This window comes from Lampris incognitus, chromosome 1, assembly GCF_029633865.1.
Source record: "Lampris incognitus isolate fLamInc1 chromosome 1, fLamInc1.hap2, whole genome shotgun sequence".
Lineage (NCBI taxonomy): Eukaryota > Metazoa > Chordata > Actinopteri > Lampriformes > Lampridae > Lampris > Lampris incognitus.
In genome coordinates this window covers 96,392,465-96,410,039 of record NC_079211.1, presented here as the reverse complement: position 1 = coordinate 96,410,039, position 17,575 = coordinate 96,392,465, and the positions used below count along the sequence as shown (strand labels likewise).

General features: G+C 48.1%; 1 protein-coding gene across 1 annotated transcript in view; it reads left to right on the top strand.

Moving 5' to 3' along the window:
- Positions 1–17,575, top strand: part of ptch1 (patched 1) — a 61,858-nt gene that overhangs the window by 22,314 nt on the left and 21,969 nt on the right. The window contains exons 8-15 of the mRNA XM_056275959.1: positions 1,352–1,499; positions 4,658–4,789; positions 5,421–5,576; positions 7,423–7,521; positions 8,994–9,119; positions 13,614–13,732; positions 14,980–15,637; positions 16,853–17,162. Coding sequence (XP_056131934.1) covers positions 1,352–1,499; positions 4,658–4,789; positions 5,421–5,576; positions 7,423–7,521; positions 8,994–9,119; positions 13,614–13,732; positions 14,980–15,637; positions 16,853–17,162 — 1,748 coding nt within the window. The remainder of the gene's footprint in view (positions 1–1,351; positions 1,500–4,657; positions 4,790–5,420; positions 5,577–7,422; positions 7,522–8,993; positions 9,120–13,613; positions 13,733–14,979; positions 15,638–16,852; positions 17,163–17,575) is intronic.

The following is a 17,575-nucleotide window of genomic DNA, read 5'->3' as shown; positions in this document are numbered from 1 at the left end:
ACACACACACATACACTCAAGTGTGCACTGCAAACACACGCACACACACATACCAATACTAGTCCACAGTACACTGGCGTGGGTTATTTATTTTGTGGTTGCGTTTTTTTCCTGGCAGTGTTGGGTCATTAGGGTGTGTGTGTATGTGTGTGTGTGTGTGTGTGTGTGTATGTGATTTAGTTCCTCTATCAGGTTATTAATGTGTGAGTTGGTCCTCACTGTCTACATCTTGTTTACCGACTGCCACCATTACTGTAATCACCATATTACACAGAGCACATTCATAAGGAGAGTGGTTAGCTGACGTCCGCCCAGTTAGTTGACCACATTTGATAAATTGATGTTAACATTGATTGACCATTACCGTGTCCTCATCCAAGTTTCAAGGAAACATTTGAAAAGTTGCAGAATATGCAAATCAAGTTGAATTTTCTCTGGGTTGGAACAAGTACCTCTTTTAAACACAAAGCACACCTGCGTGAAAATCATTTAAGAGCCCTTAAACTACACAATTATTCATTCAACAAATGTGATCCTTCTATTTATGTAGCATAGCATTTCTTTCCCCCCCCCCCCTTTTTTTTCTCCGGCCAATTACCCCACTCTCCTGAGCCGTCCCGGTCGCGGCTCCACCCCCTCTGCCGATCCGGGGAGGGCTGCACACTCCCACATGCCTCCTCTGATACATGTGGTGTCGCCAGCCGCTTCTTTTCACTTGACAGTGAGGAGTTTCGCCAGGGGGGCGTGGCGCGTGGGAGGATCATGCTATTCCCCCCCAGTTCCCCCTTCCCCCGGAAGAGGTGCCCCAATCAACCAGAGGAGGCGCTAGTGCAGCGACCAGGACGCATACCCACATCCGGCTTCCCACCCGCAGACACGGACAATTTTGTCTGTAGGGACGCCCGACCAAGCCGGAGAAAACACGGGGATTCAATCCGCCGATCCCTGTGTTGGTAGGCAACGGAATAGACCGCCAGGACGCCCCTAGCATAGCGTTTCTGTTGACAAAAAAATGATTTAACCAAGGGAGAACAAAATGTATCGAAACAAAATTTATTTTTTTGTCTAGCCCCTCAATGATATGTCATAATTTCCATAAAAATGCTTTGATTAAAACACGTCATCATTTTTAATTTGATTCTAATTTCAAGGAAATCGCTGAGAATGTTGCATGGATTCAGTTCCTCTCCTCTTTGCCTCCTGTTTTTTTCTTCAGCCCTCTCCCGATCAACTTCAGTCGTTTATATCTGTCTTCCCGTCCCCGTTCCACCTATTCTTTTCTGTACTCGCCCGTCCAACCTGCCGTGCTGATACTCCCCTGTCTATCTCTACCCACCATTCTTCCGTCCAGTGCTCAGGCCCTACAGACCATGTTCCAGCTGATGACACCCAAGCAGATGTTTGAGCACCTGCGGGACTATGACGAGGGGTCGCACATCAATTGGAATGAAGACAAAGCTGCAGCCATATTGGAGGCCTGGCAAAGGAGATACTCTGAGGTAAGACATAGAGAGACATAGAGAGAGAGAGAGAGAGAGAGAGACAGCTATGCTCACAGCGACAGATCCTCACCAAATACAGGCTCAGGGACCACAGTCTAGCCATTAAAAAGGGGAGACGTAAAAAGACGTGGTTGCCAAAAGAGCAACGGATAGGTGGTCAATGCATGACAGATGAGGTGGAGACAGAGGTGCACTTTCTCCTTAAATGTGACAAATTCGAAAAACAGTGACGGGCTTTTGTCAAGGAGCCGGAACATGTGATTCCAGAGTAGCAGGAAATGGACGACGCAGGTAAGCTGCGAGTGGTCCTGGGAGGGGGGCCAGCGGCGAGCATTGCAGCAACATTTCTATTTTCCTGCCATAAGCTGAGAGACAGTGGGTGACGGCACCTATTGCTGTTGTTGTTGTTGGATATCATAATCATTGTTGTTGTTGCTGTTTTCATAATCATTGTTGCTGTTGTGTTGTCGTTTTACATGCTTTGGCAATATGTACTAAACGTATGTCATGCCAATAAAGCACATACTGAATAGAATTGAATTGAGAGAGAGAGAGAGAGCAATTGAGAGAGAGAGAGAGAATGCATGGGAGAAGGGCTTCATTTTAGCCCTTCAACCCTCCACAGCCACACTGTAAATCACAGGGCGGATACAGGTGAACATGGAAAGGCCCCATCCAAAGCCTGGGCCCCTGATAGATACTAACCCTACTGTCGGTGTGCGGTAGTGGGCAATGCTCACCGCTCAGCGGAGGGGAGCAATTGAGCAATGGCGTAAGCATGCCTGGAATACATTAAGGGAGGGCTCGATCCCCCCCCCCCCTCACTTACACACACGCACACACACGCACGCGCAAACGTTAACACACTATCTCAGTTTCTCTGTTCTCTTGCACACTATCTCTTTTGCTCTCTCTCGCACACATCCACGCAGCCCGCGTACTCACGAAAAGTTCACACACAATCTCTTTCCCATCTGTGGCCCCATTGGTGGCTTATGTGTGACATCATCTGGTCTTTGTTTTGGAGGCCCCAACCTCTGCTCGGCACCGTGTGACCTTGTGTGTGTGTGTGTGTGGTGTGCGAGTTTGTGTGAAAGACGGAGAGCCAGAGCGTGTGTGTGTGCGCGCCATTCATCTTGGGGCCCAGTGTTCAGTGATACGTAGGAGGTGTGACCGTTTGTTTGAATTCCTTCTTTTTCTTTTTTTAATCAATGAAATAGCGCTCTGGTTATGAATGATACACAAACGTGCGAGCATGCGCTAATAATAGTGCATATTGTGTTTACATTTGTGCGATAATGCACGGTAAGGTGTGGCAGCATTAATGCCCGAGTACACGTGTTTGCATGTGTGTAAGTATCTAACACATGTGCATGATCACACATGAGTGTGTGCGTGATGTAGTGTGTGTTGCTTAATGTGTGTCAGCCAGCATTGCTCCCCACAGAGTAGTAACTATAGGCCAATCTTGAAGCCATCTGTCTGTACTGAGAGAGAGAGAGAGAGAGGGGAGAGATGATGGGTCGTTGTGTCTTCAGCTTGCCTCCTCAATACCTCTCGCGCTGAAGGGGAGATTATTATTAAGGAATTGATTTTTTTTTATGATTTACAACAAATGCTGGATGCAATTTAGACAAATGCTGGATACAATTTAGACACGTTATAGCCATGATTTGATGATCACACCCGATGATAAGATCTAGATCATGTTACAACGAGGATTAAGGACTTCAGTATCATGCCGCCTCGTCTAGGTTGTGGCAACGCAAATATTTCAAATGTGTTCAATTTTTGTGTCGAAAATCTGTGCAGGTCTTGACATACTGTAATGCACCGTACTGTTCCGCAGAGCGGGTCGCCACCTGAGCTCTTAACTGCCACCGGCAAGAGCCAATCCGAATTGAGCAGGGGAGAAGTTGAAAAATACAGGAAGTAAAGGGGGGGGGGGGAAATCCTCCTTCTCCATGTTTATACGGGCTCTGTGTTGCAGGAGTTTGCGTGTCCGCGAGACTGGGTGTGCTGGGTATGGCAGGCACCTGTTTGGTTTGAGTTTCATTCTCGCTTCGTCATCCCGTGCGGTATTATAAAATCGGATTTATTGTCAGTTAAGTTTGCCCGCATTGCGAAAAGATTACTGGGAACGCTCATCACAGAGGGTGTGTTTTCCAACCTTTTTTAGTCGGTTCAGTCGTATATGACGTACCCGGCCCAAAACCCTGTTTTTGAACACAACTTCTAAAAAAAGACTCTGCCGCTCCTGTCCTGCTACTCCTTAAATAGGATGGGCGGTCTGTTGTCCTTGGAGAAATTTGTCTTATTGCTAGAAAATGATGACTGAAATGGTTGAGGGATCGGCATTTACCATGCTCTCGCTCTGTCTCTGTCTGTCTCTCTTGTCTCTGTCTGGCTGTCTGCCTGTCTCTTGTCTCTGTCTGGCTGTCTGCCTGTCTCTCTCTCTGTCTCTCTTGTCTCTGTCTGGCTGACTGCCTGTCTCTCTCTCGTCTCTCTTGTCTCTGTCTGGCTGTCTGTCTCTCTTGTCTCTATCTGTTTGTCCATCTGTCTCTGTCTGTCTGTCTGTCTGTCTGTCTCTCTTGTCTCTGTCTGGCTGTCTATCTCTCTCTCTGTCTCTCTTGTCTCTGTCTGGCTGTCTGTCTCTCTCTGTCTCTCTTGTCTCTGTCTGGCTGTCTGTCTCTCTTGTCTCTGTCTGGCTGTCTATCTCTCTCTTTGTCTCTGTCTGTCTGTCTCTCTTGTCTCTGTCTGGCTGTCTGTCTCTCTCTGTCTCTCTTGTCTCTGTCTGGCTGTCTGTCTCTCTTGTCTCTGTCTGGCTGGCTGTCTCTCTTATCTGTGTCTCTCTTATCTCTGTCTGTCTGTCTATCTCTCTGTCTCTGTCTCTCTTGTCTCTGTCTCTCTTGTCTCTGTCTGTCTCTCTCTCTCTGTCTCTTGTCTCTCTGTCTGTCTGTCTGTCTGTCTCTTGTCTCTGTCTGGCTGTCTGTCTCTCTCTCTGTCTCTCTTGTCTCTGTCTGTCTGTCCGTCTCTCTGTCTCTGTCTGTCTGTCCGTCTGTCTCTCTCTGTCTCTCTTGTCTCTGTCTGTCTGTCTGTCTGTCTGTCTGTCTCTTTCTGTCTCTTTCCCTCGCTCTCTCCCCCCTCCCCCTCAGGTGGTGCAGCAGAGTGTTGCAGCAAACTCGTCCCAGAAGGTTTTATCCTTCACCACCACCACGCTTGACGACATCCTCAAGTCCTTCTCTGACATCAGCGTCATCCGTGTGGCCAGCGGCTACCTGCTCATGGTAGGAATCTCGCATGGATCTGTGTGCTTATCAGGCTTAGGGTGACTCTTTTTTTTTCTTCTTCAGTTTCATTTCTTTTTTCACATCCCTAATGGGAAAACGCAATTTCATCACAGCCTCAAGCAGCGGATGACACGCCTAAATCATTAAAGAAGTAATCAAAGGGAAGTCTTTGTCATTTGGCAGCAGAGTAGCTTGGTTATTTGGCAACATGTTCATCCGCTTGTCTAATAAGATTCAGGCCAGGTGGTGTTAACTTGAAAGCAAGCGAGGTAGCGGGTACACGCTCCTCCTCTAGAAATCAATAGAAAATTAAAAGTTACTGAAACATAACTAAAAGTTAACATGCTTGCAGTTTTATGTCAAGAAAACGTTCTTTAAACTAACTTATATGATAACACTTCCAAATTCCAATCGTGGCTTAAATGATGTTTCTATCGTGTGTTTGTTATTCTTATATCTTACATGTGTCAATACATCTTATATGCGTCAATCTGCATACATTGATGATGATATACAAACGCTAAAATCAATTCCCATATGTACAATTGAATATTTTATTGGTTGTTACACACTCATATATGTGTGGGTCAAATGACATATGTACAATTTGTCTGCCGTTTGTCCCCAGTTGGCCTATGCGTGTCTGACCATGCTGCGTTGGGATTGCGCGAAGTCTCAGGGGGCTGTAGGACTGGCAGGTGTCCTGCTGGTGGCGCTGTCTGTGGCAGCTGGCCTGGGCCTCTGCTCTCTCCTAGGCATTTCCTTCAACGCTGCCACCACGCAGGTAACTCACTCACATCTGCTGACCACTAGGGATGGGTACCGAAACCCGGTATTAAATGGGCACCGGTGCTAAATTATCGAAGAGCGTAATATTGACAAGCTCTTAGTGACAACGGTGGAGAGAGAACTAAACGGCCACAAGTCTGGCTTTACTTCACTAGACAATACTTGTTGCCACAAGTGCAACACGTTTTTTACATGTAAGGGCAGAAACGCAAGCCATCTCTCAAAACGTCCGGCGAAAGTGCATCAAATTCAGGTGGAGAAATGCAGTTTTCGACTGCTTAGCTCGTAGTTCGTCTCTCGTTGACCCATCCACCTCAGCTGTGTTATGTATACTAGCAGCCCAGAGCCCACACGGAGTTAGCTAAATTATACAAACGTGGGTTGATGATTAAAAGTAACACTTTGTCCAGACATGAGAAAATAAAGCAATGTTAATTCTGTTCTTGTTTTGTGTTTGTTTTTTTTGTTTTTTTTCTCTTAAAAAAAATAACGAAAAGAACCGAGTACCATTAAAGTACCGGATCGATAAGCGGTATCGGCTACGGTAGTAGTACTGTCAAAATCTTAACGACGCCCATCCCTGCCGACCACCCAGTCGCTTGGATGGTTGATCAAGTCAGCCATGCTTCTGTGTGTATCACAGCAAACAAATGGCCAGTCCTTGTGCACCAGTTAACCCGTCAGACAGTCGCTGGTCAGTCGGTGATATTTTCATCTAAGTCAAACTCGCTCATCAAACTCGTGTGGGGCTTCGAGCTCATGCACCACATCACCAGAGTATTAGTTCACAAAGTCTTTATTTGTCAGAAGAATGTGCAAAATCTCACTGAGTCATTCTGAACAATGAAATGCTTGTGACAAGGGGTCAGGTCAGCAACATATGCAGGTGAATAAACGTTGATAAAAAGCCATTAACAGAAGATAAAAGTAGTAAGGTAAGGCAATAATTAAGACGAGAATAACGATAAACACATTATTTACAAGGATCGGTAATGTGCAGGGTCGACAAGGCTCAAAAAGGTGTGTCCCATTCTCATTTAACAGTATATAATATAATGTAATCTATAAGATAAGATGATACAATATTGTAATAACCACGGATGTATAGACTCGCTAGCCCTTGGCTAACGGGTCAGACCCTTTAGTTGACTGGTTAGTGCAGTCACCTGTGGTGTGGGGGACCCAGATTCGATTCCTGGCTACCCCCTCTCCTTCGGGAAGTGCATATGCATCCCACTTCTGACACCAATACAGCGAGAATTCAGGGGGCAGCCGGGAGTCGTACCCAGGTTGCCCCGCACCACGGGCAGCTGCACTAACCAGTCAACTAAAGGGTCTGACCCTCTAGCCAAGGGCTAGCGAGTCTACACATCCGTGGTCATTACCACTGTTACGACATGTATGAGAGTATGCCTTAATGGGTCTGAAGGTTACAAAATGCACTCCTCAGGTCAGCCGAAAGTATAAGAATTATTCTTTTGAGGACGTCCAAGAGATCATAAACGGATGACTTCTGTGCTATATGCTTTCACAGCGGCATAGTTGTGTTTGCGCCGTAAACAGCGGTGAAATAGTCCCATTAACAGCTTATTACCAGATCCGCTAAAGTTGCAAGAAAGTGGTCTCCCATGCACTTCAGGTAAAGAACAGAACCTCTTGTACCCCCCAAAAAAGATGTACAACTTTTTATTCTAGCCTTTATCTTGACAACGAACCAGGAATGAATGACCGATACCCGAACAGTCATTTTCAATAGCACACATTCTCGTGTTACCGCTTGCGACTCACAAAACGTGCGTGTCCGTAATGCGGTGTTCGGTGTGTGTGTGTGTGTGTTACAGGTGCTGCCCTTCTTGGCTCTGGGTGTTGGGGTGGATGATGTGTTCCTCCTTGCACACGCCTTTAGTGAGACGGGACAGAACAAGAGGATACCATTTGAGGTGAGCCACCCCCCCACACACACACATTCATCTCCTCCCACCAACCCCTCTGTCATCTTCTTATCTTCTGTGAATGAGGAATGTGTGAATGCCTGTCTGTGCCTGTGATGTAGCATCAAACGACTGCTATGCCACACACACACTCAGCCGGCCCGGCAGAGCCCGTCTCCCAGTGAACCCCCTGCCCATTCTCAGCAACTTCCGCTCACCACTTCGTCCACTCCACAAGTTCGGTCAGCTCCTCGTGTCCCACGCCATCGCGCTGCTTTTTTTCAATCCCCCGAAATGACTTGTTTTTCCGCACTGCTGACATCGCCGAAAAGCACCCGTCCGCCTACGGTGTCCCCAGTAAGCGAAAAACAGAGAGGACCCCCCCCCGCAGCATCACTTTCACAGACATTGGCGAAGGCAGACTCCTCTCCCGTCGTTTATTTAGGGGTTTCCCCTATTATTTAGGGGTTTCCCCTAAATAAGCATCGGACGGATATGTTTCCCCTCCTTTCCGAGCGGGGGTTTATTTGTCGACTTGTTTCCTCGTCGGCAGTCACGCAAAGTTTGAGGCCTCGCGAGGGGGTCGCCCCCTTCGATCAACAGGCAAAGGCGCATACCTCGCCCTCACGGCGCTTTGTGGTCACGGGCCTGCGAGTGGATTTTTGAGGGCACTATTTCTCGTCTCCCTCCGCCGTATCCTGTCCTATGTGGCGAAAGAATGTACGAAACAAACAAAAGGCAAAGTTAGGAGTCGAGATCATTTTGTGTGTGTTGTGTGTGTGTGTGTGTGTGTGTGTGCGCGCACCGGGGGGGGGGGGTAATTTTTCATCTCCAGCATGAGAAGGGGAAAAACACAGACATGTTTTTGCTTGTGTTTGTTTTCCCCGTGCCTCCCCCCCCACCCCCACGCCTCCCCCCAGCTTCCTTTATGTGGCTGAGATGAAAACTAAACAGAGCCGAACCTGATCCCTCCTGTCTGACACACACTCACAAACACACACATGCGCACAACCCGCTCCCTGTGTGGTCCTGCACGTCCTCGACTTTTTCACGCAATCGCCCCTCAACTCACAAGAGGCTGTGTGCACGTGTGCGTGTGTGTGTTTGTGTGTGTGCGTGCTTATCATCTATATGTACAACAGTGGGTATTTTTACTGCCGGCAGAGAAGAAGTCCAGTTATCGTAATGGCCCTTCCAAAAGTACACCATAGCCTTTCCTCTTTCTTCCTCTCTGATCTCCAGACAGACGCTGACGGGCCCAGGTGAATTAGTTAAGAGCACTTCAAATCTTTCGGGACTCATCTCAGTCTCAGCGCAACTATAATTGCACATAATCCCCCGTGTATTAATGACAGACGTCTGCCCTCGGCTAAAAAAACCTGCGAGGTAAAGTTGCGTTAATTGCTTTTCTCTCACACCGTCTTTCCGTCTCTCTCCGTCTCTCCCTTGTTCTCTGTTTGCTGGCTTTGCCTGTCTCCCAGGACCGCACAGGGGAGTGTCTGAAGAGGACCGGGGCCAGCGTTGCTCTCACCTCCATCAGTAACGTCACTGCATTCTTCATGGCAGCTCTCATCCCCATCCCAGCGCTAAGAGCCTTTTCTCTGCAGGTATGCCTGGTAGTGTGTGCACGTGCATCCTTAATTAACTATCTGTATCTTACTCTGGTGACACTTCAGTATGGGGAACATAAAAAAACTTAATTACTAGTGAATTAGTAATGATCAAGATGTCACTTTATTATGGGGAACATATTCTAAGTAACAAAAACTTAATTTACAGTAATTTAACACTATGAACACTTGTAGTTTTGTGTTTTGTTATGTAAGAACAGACCATATTCATTACGTGTTAGTAAGGGAGAATAACTCTTCTTGTGGTACTACCACCTTATAAAGGCCATACTAAGCAAAGCATATTGAGATGGTACTACTAACAAGCAATACTTCTGAGGTTATAGAAGGAAAACTCATAGTTAACGGCTTACTGGTTGTATAATAAGGCCATGCAGAATAAGGCATTAACGAGTACGTAATAATGACCAATGAAGAGCCAATATGTTGCTAATTTGCATGCTAATAAGCACCTAATTAATGGTGACTACGTTCCCCATACTAAAGTGTTACCCTTACTCTTTGTTGACTCAAGTTTTTATGGGGGCTGTTTGTATTTTCTTAAACCTCAGGCAGACAACTTTTCACCCCCCCCCCACCACCCCACCAGTGTTTCCAAGTGGTATCATTGTTTGCACCGCTGTCGCAAAGACAACCGGCCCGCTTTCCGCTCATTAGCCGCCTGGCTACTGTCCAGATCAAGAAACAACCGTTAAGAATCCCAGTTTGAACCAGAAACCCGGGTCTCGGTGCCACGGCGAGGGCGGAGTAAAACATCTGGTGGTGTTAATAAGTAGGCAGGTTGTGTTGCTCACTGATCCGGCAGAAATGATGCCAACCGAATGTCGGTTTGTAGCCCTCTCAAGCCCCGGAGCTCTCTCCATCGAGAGTGCCCGGCCGAGGCTCAGTCTCGTTTTGCCTCCGTTTCTATCGCTCCCCCTCTTCACCCTCGTTGCCGTCTACGGGGGGTTCTTTTTCTTTTGACAGGTAGCGTTTCCTCTGTCATGCCGGTCGTCCGCCGTCCGGCGTTTCCGTTCCTGGGGACAGCTATACTGATGGCTACCAGGGGAAACAAAAGCGGCCGTCCTCTTCCTATTTGGGTTGTGCGGTGGTTGGTACGCTTCCTTCGCGCCATAAATCGAGCCTTCATTGTCCCGGTGGCGGACAGAACTGCACAGCGAAGGTCCACGGTGGTGTAGCGGTCTAAGCATCGGCTTTGCGTCGACGCAGTTGCCCACCAGGGACGGGGGTTCGCGCCCCGGTCTCGTCAGATCCGACTATGGCCGGACTCGATGAAGCAGCAATCGTTGGCGACGCCGTCTTAGGGAGGGGGGCGGAGTCGGCTTGTGTTCGTCACGTGAATGCGTCTCTGGTTCGGCCTCGAGTCGCCTTGTCACCAAAGTGGGGAGGGGGTCTCCTTCGAGACCGCCGGCCGGAGAGATGCGGTTGGCGAACGTGCGCAGTACGAGGGTGGGTGTTTGAATTAAAATAGGGATCGATTGGCCGCTAAATTGGGAGGAAACAGAAATAAATTTTAAAAAAAAAGAACTGCACAGTGAAAGCGAGGCGTATAGTAGGGGACCAGTGTGGGTGCGACCGGCGTTTACCTCGCGGCGACAAGTTGAAGCGAAAGAGAAAAGAAGCGGCTTTAACTCGTCGTCACGAAAAGTTAGAGCGACTCCGTCTCATTCATCACAATGCAAGCGAGTGTGTGAGCAGCAGCAGCATATGTGCTTTGCTAAAACCACCTCCCCGCCGTCTCATTTAGAAGCTGTTTAATGGCGGGCCCAGTGTCTGTCCAGATTGTGGCTGAGGTCCACGTAACTCAATCCCTGTGTGTGTGTGTGTGTGTGTGTGTGTGTGCGTGCGCGCGCACTCACATGTGTACATGTGCGTGTACGTCTGCATGTCCTCACGCTAAGCATAAGTGTGCTTGTGTGGGGGTTGTGGTATCTGTGTGGGAGGTTTGAAAAGCAAGAGTTTAACTGTGTGTATAAGAGTGTCTGTGTCTGTCTGTGTGTTCCTGGTTGTTTTCCCGTGAGTGTGTGTGTGTGTGTGTGTGTGTGTGTGTGTGTGCGTGCGTGCCTGCATATGCAAGTTTGACTGATGGTGTGTGTGTGTGTTTTGTGTGTGTGTGTGTGTGTGCTGGGTGGGGGTATGCTGAAGGGGGTTCTGACTCCTAACATCTGTCAGTAATTATAGACGTCACCCAAGCAGTGAAAACTGGGACAGAGAGAGAAGTGTCCCTCCGTCCATCTGTCTGACTGACTGTCCGTCACTTTGGCAAATGGTTGGGCTAACTCACGCACACGTTCACTCAGACACAATGGCAATTATTGACCTCTCTCTCTCTCTCTCTCTCTCTCTCTCTCTCTCTCTCTCTCTCTCTCTCTCTCTCTCTCTTCCTCTCTCTCTCTCTCTCTCTCTCTCTCTCTCTCTCTCTCTCTCTCTCTCTCTCTCCCTCTCTCACTCACTCACTCTCTCTCTCCCTCTCTCTCTCTCTCTCTCTCTCTCTCTCTCTCTCTCTCTCCTCTCTCTCTCTCTCCCTCTCTCTCTCTCCCTCTCCCTCTCTCTCCCTCCCTCTCTCTCTCTCTCTCTCCCTCTCTCTCTCCCTCCCTCTCGCTCTCGTTCCCCACCCACCCACACACGCACATAAAGAGTCAGGCAAGACGTCGCCACAGTGAGCAGAATATTAGCATGTGTGGATAGATGGCTTTAGTACAGCAGGTCTGTCAAACATGATCCATTTACCTCATGGGTCTAATCCATGCCTGCTCTTGTAGGGGGCACACACACACACACACACACACACACACACACAAACCTCACTGAGGGGTATTTGCCTTCCATGTACGATTCAACGTTGCCGTTGTTGACAGATGAGTATCTTTTGTCATGCAGTTGTGGTTTGTGTGTGTTTGTGGAAGTGCGAGACAGAGAGAGAACACTTTATCAGCGTAAAGCACTTCCTTCAATCTCCTCAATGGAATCATCAGCTCCCCCTGACTCCGTCTCTTCTATCTCCGTCATATCACCCCCCTTGTTCGGGGGGGAAACAGGAAAAAAAAACAGTAATCTTAGCTGGATAACAACACAAAGAACACATACTCTCTCTCTCCCTTGCTCTCTCTCTCACACACACACACACACACACACACACACACAAAGAGGACAGCTCTGATGATAAATATGAGCCTCCTCTCTCCGGTATTCATTCAGGGGGTCAGCAAACGGTCACAACAAGTGTTAAGGGTGTGTGTGTGTGTGTGTGTGTGTGTGTGTGTTTGTATTATGATACCTTCCAGGTTGTCAGTAGATCAGTCAGTAGAGAACCAAGTGTCCTCCTATATTTACAAGACTTTCATCTCTCTCTCTTTCGCTCTCTCTCTCTCTGTGTATTGACTGAGTAGTGAGTGAAGTAAGGAATGAGGGGTGGTGAGGAAAGCAATTTTATTGTGTGTGTGTGTGTGTGTGGACGCCTGTGTACGTCTGGTTGGTGTCAAGGTGTGGTTTAAGTGGGAGGCTGCAGAGTTTTGTAAGCTGTCAGAAGATATGTGTGTGCATGTGTATTTTTGTGTGTGTGTGTGTGTGTGAGAGAGACGTGTGTTGTCTGCACAACCCCAGCGCCTGCTCATCACCTCAGGCCCCGCGGGCCTCTGGTTCCTTGGGTGGTCTGGCACACACACAAGACTCTGTGTGTGTGCGTGTGTGTGTGTGTGTGCGTGCATGCTCATGCAGTGGTCTGGCAACTACGTAGGATCTAGATTGTATTCTGGGCAAGGTCCCAATCTAACCCCAGCCCCCACTCTGTGCTCCAGTGCACCACCCTCAGATACCAAACTACACACTCCACCGGTGTCTGTTACACACTCTCACACACGCACGCACACGCGAATACACACTCGCACAGATACAAAAACATAAACTTTGTTTGTTTTTTTTTTCTCTTCGCATCGATAGTTTTTTTTTTTTTGAACATGGAAAGATTTGAGAATGTGTCCAAAGCATTTTTGAAAACTTTTTTTCCCCCCTGCTTTTCCAGATGCTTATAAAAAAAAGGGGGGGGGGAAATCAGGGTTTCCCTGTTGCTTTGTGTTTTCGAGTAGGCCGTAAATCTGTTTGCCAAGATAACGGTTTCAAAGTGATGCCGAACCGGGCTTGGCTGTAAGCGCGGAATTCTTGTGAGAGATAACGCGTTGTGATTGATCATTTAACTGTACTGTTTCGGGAGGCCAGCTTCCTTTTTTTTTTTTTTCCCGAATTCCAGGGGTTTTCGGATGCGCCGTTCGCCTCATTTGCCGGTGGCGTTTTCTCCGAATAATTCTTTTGGACTCCTTTTTTTTTTTTTTTTTTGTGTGTGTGTGCGTTTTAGTCCACTTACAACGCCGAACATTGGTTTCCTGCATTTGAAGTAACACAAGAAACGACAATATTTTCTTTTTCACAAAATGTCACATTGTGCGTTCCTGCCCCCCCCCCCCTCCCCTGCAGGCCGCGGTCGTGGTGGTGTTTAACTTCGCCATGGTGCTGCTCATCTTCCCCGCCATCCTCAGCATGGACCTCTACCGACGAGAGGACCGGCGCTTCGACATCTTCTGCTGCTTCTACAGGTAGACCGTTTCCAACTCCCGTATTTCACGTCGTTATTTGCCCCTTTTTCCCGTGTTGTATAGACCAGTGGTTCTCAACCTTTTTGGGGTCCTGGACCCTCTGCGTATTTTTGATCTACCCTGAGGACCCCTCCACCTGATCTTGGGGGAGGGGGGTTGCAATTGGATAGAAACAGTAGACACTGCATTTTAAATTGCACTATAGCATTTATTCACTCTTTGGGGCAAAAATAAGAGCTTTCAGTTGTAACTTAGATATAGTTAACAAAACAGAATTCTTATGCAGTAACTTTCAGATATATGTAACAAAACAGAATATGTATTCAGTAACTTTCAGATATATGTAACAAAACAGAATATGTATTCAGTAACTTTCAGATATATGTAACAACAGAATTCTTATGCAGTAACTTTTAACAATGCAAACGGGAGCGAGATCTCTTATCAAAATACAATAGATTACACTTGTGAAACAGATGTAATTAGAGAAAAAAAGTCCTGTTACCCTTTATAGTTTAGGTAGATAAAGGTCTAAGTCACATTTGAGTGAAATAATCCTATTTCTATAAATGTCATAGGATCTTTTTTTTATAAAGATATTTTATTTTCACGGACCCCTTGCAATTACACTACGGACCACTAGGGGTCCGCGGACCCCCGGTTGAGAAACACTGGTATAGACGACCCGACACGTGCACACGCATGCTCTTAGGCACGTGTGATGGATGGTCAGAACCGGTCACCACTGCGAGAAGCGTGCATGCTGCCACCGGTGTTCTTCTCGATTAAAGCTTCCGGGTGGTTATCTAGGAGGCATCGTCACCGTCATCCCCCTCAGTCATATCTTAATTGCTGTTTAGGGTAGGCTGTGTGTAAGCCTGTCTATCCTCTGGGCTGGCTGGCTGGCTGTCTCTCCGCCGTGTTCTTTGATTGGCTGTCTTATCTTTCACGATCTTTATTAAATCTCACCGGTCTGGCCGCCCGTCGAGACACGCCGACTGGAACGGCGGGCACGCCGATGCGCGAAAGAATAAACGCCATTCGATTCCCTCCACAGGTGCCCGTCGCTGTATCCGTCGCCGCCCTGTCAAGGCAGATACGTCGCGACACGAGACGCGCAAAAAAGGGAAAAATCAGAAATAAAATTTTTTAAAAACATGTTCTCTTGCTCTCTCTCTCTCCCTCATTGTCTCTAACTCTTACCATTGTTTGTTTCTCTGCCTGTCTCCTTCTCCCCATCTCTCCAGCCCATGTGCCAATCATGTGATCCAGATCGAGCCTCAGGCCTACCTGGACGGGGCGGACGGTAGCCGATACAGTCCTCCCCCTTCCTACCGCACCCCTCCCCCCTCCTACCGCACCCCTCCCCCCAGCTACAGCAGCCCCCCTCCCTCCTACAGCAGCCACGGCTTTGCCCAGCAGACGCAGATCACGATGCAGTCCACGGTGCAGCTCAGGACAGAGTACGACCCCCGCACGCAGGCTTTCTACACCACGGCCGAGCCCAGATCACAGATCTCGGTTCAGCCCATCAACCCAGGACCGGCTCCACCCAGGGCCAATGCTAATAACGAATACTACAGCACTCACAGCAGTGGCAGCAGGAGTGGCAGCAGTAACCACGGTAACCTCAACAACAACAACAGCAGTAGCTGCGGCAGTGGAGGTTCGACCACCTTCTCCCACCACCGCCCACCTCCCCAACCTGCTGCCCCACAGCCCCCCAACTCCGCCTCGGGGCCCCAGGGAGATGCGGAGAACGCCAGCTCCACCAGGGACCTCCTGTCGCAGTTCGGGGAGGCCTCTCTGGGCCTGCGCTGCTTGGAGCCCCCCTGCTCCCGCTGGACCCTGGCCTCCTTTGCTGAGAAGCACTACGCGCCCTTCCTCCTGCAGCCCACCACCAAGGTAAGCTTAGTTTAGACTGTAAGTGTGTGTGTGAGAGAGAGAGAGATCAGTGTGAAAGTGAAGCATCTGTTTTTACTGACTCATTGGTCTCATTGTGGTGAGGATTTTAGTGGGAAGGCGAGTCATCAGTGATTCTAGTAGCAGAACGAACTTGACCAAGAAGTTTGAGGTTGTGACTAGATATTCCCTATCTGAGTCAATTGCACGCTCACACTCAGCTCGTGACAGGGCGCCGTGCCCAGGAGGACAAAACAAGTGATATAAAAATAACATTAAGGCCCACACCAAAAGATTTGGAATTGACCTTAACATCTGGGAACAAGCAGCGAAAAACAGGGAGGCCTGGAGACTGGCTGTCCGTGGGGGGTGCTGCGTGCTACAGCCACGACCTCCACCGTGCTGCTGAAAACAAGCGCAGGCTCAGAGAGGAGCTAGTTACCGGAAAGGCCCAAACCCTATCCTCAACCACTCCTTCACACCCTTTCCCACATTGCCCCAAAATATGTGGCTCCAGGATCGGCCTCTACGCCCACCTGAAGACCCTTTTTTTTTTTTTGTTTAAATGTTTTCTTTATTTGGGAAAGGCACCTAAATATAACAGAACAAAGACATCAACAACTAATTAATTCCCTTTCCATTTTTTGGTATAAAGAGTCCATAATAGTGCGTCCTCAGGATCAAGGCAGAACCCGAACACCCTTAAGGACCCAGAAGGAGGACAGTCACACAGTCATGATTAGAGGATCTCGGTTTTATCTTTAGCGCTAAATAAAAAAATATAGAGCCCTAGTGTTTTTTTTTCTTTTTCTTATTTGCTCTGTTTTGATACAGATCAAAATTTCCATTTGCAAAACGCATTCATTCATGCAGCACTACTTTGGGAAAAAAAAGTGTTGACATCTACATGAACTTGGAAAATCGTGCATCAGTATTTTTATATACTTTCTTTCAAACAGCGTTAGCAGTGGATGTTCCTCGCTCTGCAACAAGAGGTTTTTCCGACCGCTCCTTTTCAGGGCAGGGGCAATCTTGCCACAGCATCAAAACAAGCATGTTAAAAAAAAGTGTGACTTGATTGCTTCAGTTGTTGTGCACATGGTGTTGATTTATATGCACGCGGAGTCATGAAATCCTGTAATGTAGACTACATCACCCAAATGGAATATGTTATTTTGCAAAGACCGGAGTGGTCATACTTTCTCCTTGTCCCTGTAGGTGGTTGTAATCGCGCTGTTCCTCTGCCTGCTGGGGGTCAGCCTGTATGGGACCACCTGTGTGCGCGATGGCCTGGAGCTGACGGACATCGTGCCCAGGGAGACCAGCGAGTACGACTTCATTGGCGCTCAGTTCAAGTTCTTCTCCTTCTACAACATGTACGTGGTGACGCAGCGGGGCGACTACGCCCAGGACCAGCCCCTGCTGCACCAGCTGCACCAGAGGTTTCACACCGTGCGCTACGTGCTGAAGGAGGACAACGGGCAGCTGCCCCGCATGTGGCTGCATTACTTCAGGGAATGGCTGCAAGGTAAACTCCCACTTGAAGGTTTTCTCTCTCCAACCTACTGGCCTGGGAATGGACAGGCCAGTACAGCCTACATGGTACGCACCATCTAGGCTACAGCCGGGTTTAATTTTGGTTGAAATGAAAAAGTCTAGCAAGCATCGTAATCTCTCGGCTGGAGCACTAAACAGCCGCCACTAAAACGAAAGCCATTAAAAGTTATTAGAAGTTATTTCACTTTTGAATAATGGAAACGAATGATTACAGTCACTGCAGTTCAGGATTTGAGCCATTTGACGTTGCTTTCAATCATATTGGTGTACTGGCAGAGAGAGGTTACCTAGTAACGCTGGGTGATATGGACAATATTGTCACGATAGGGAATTTTACACAATATATATCATGATATCCGCTTGTGTATGCAAAAATATTATATC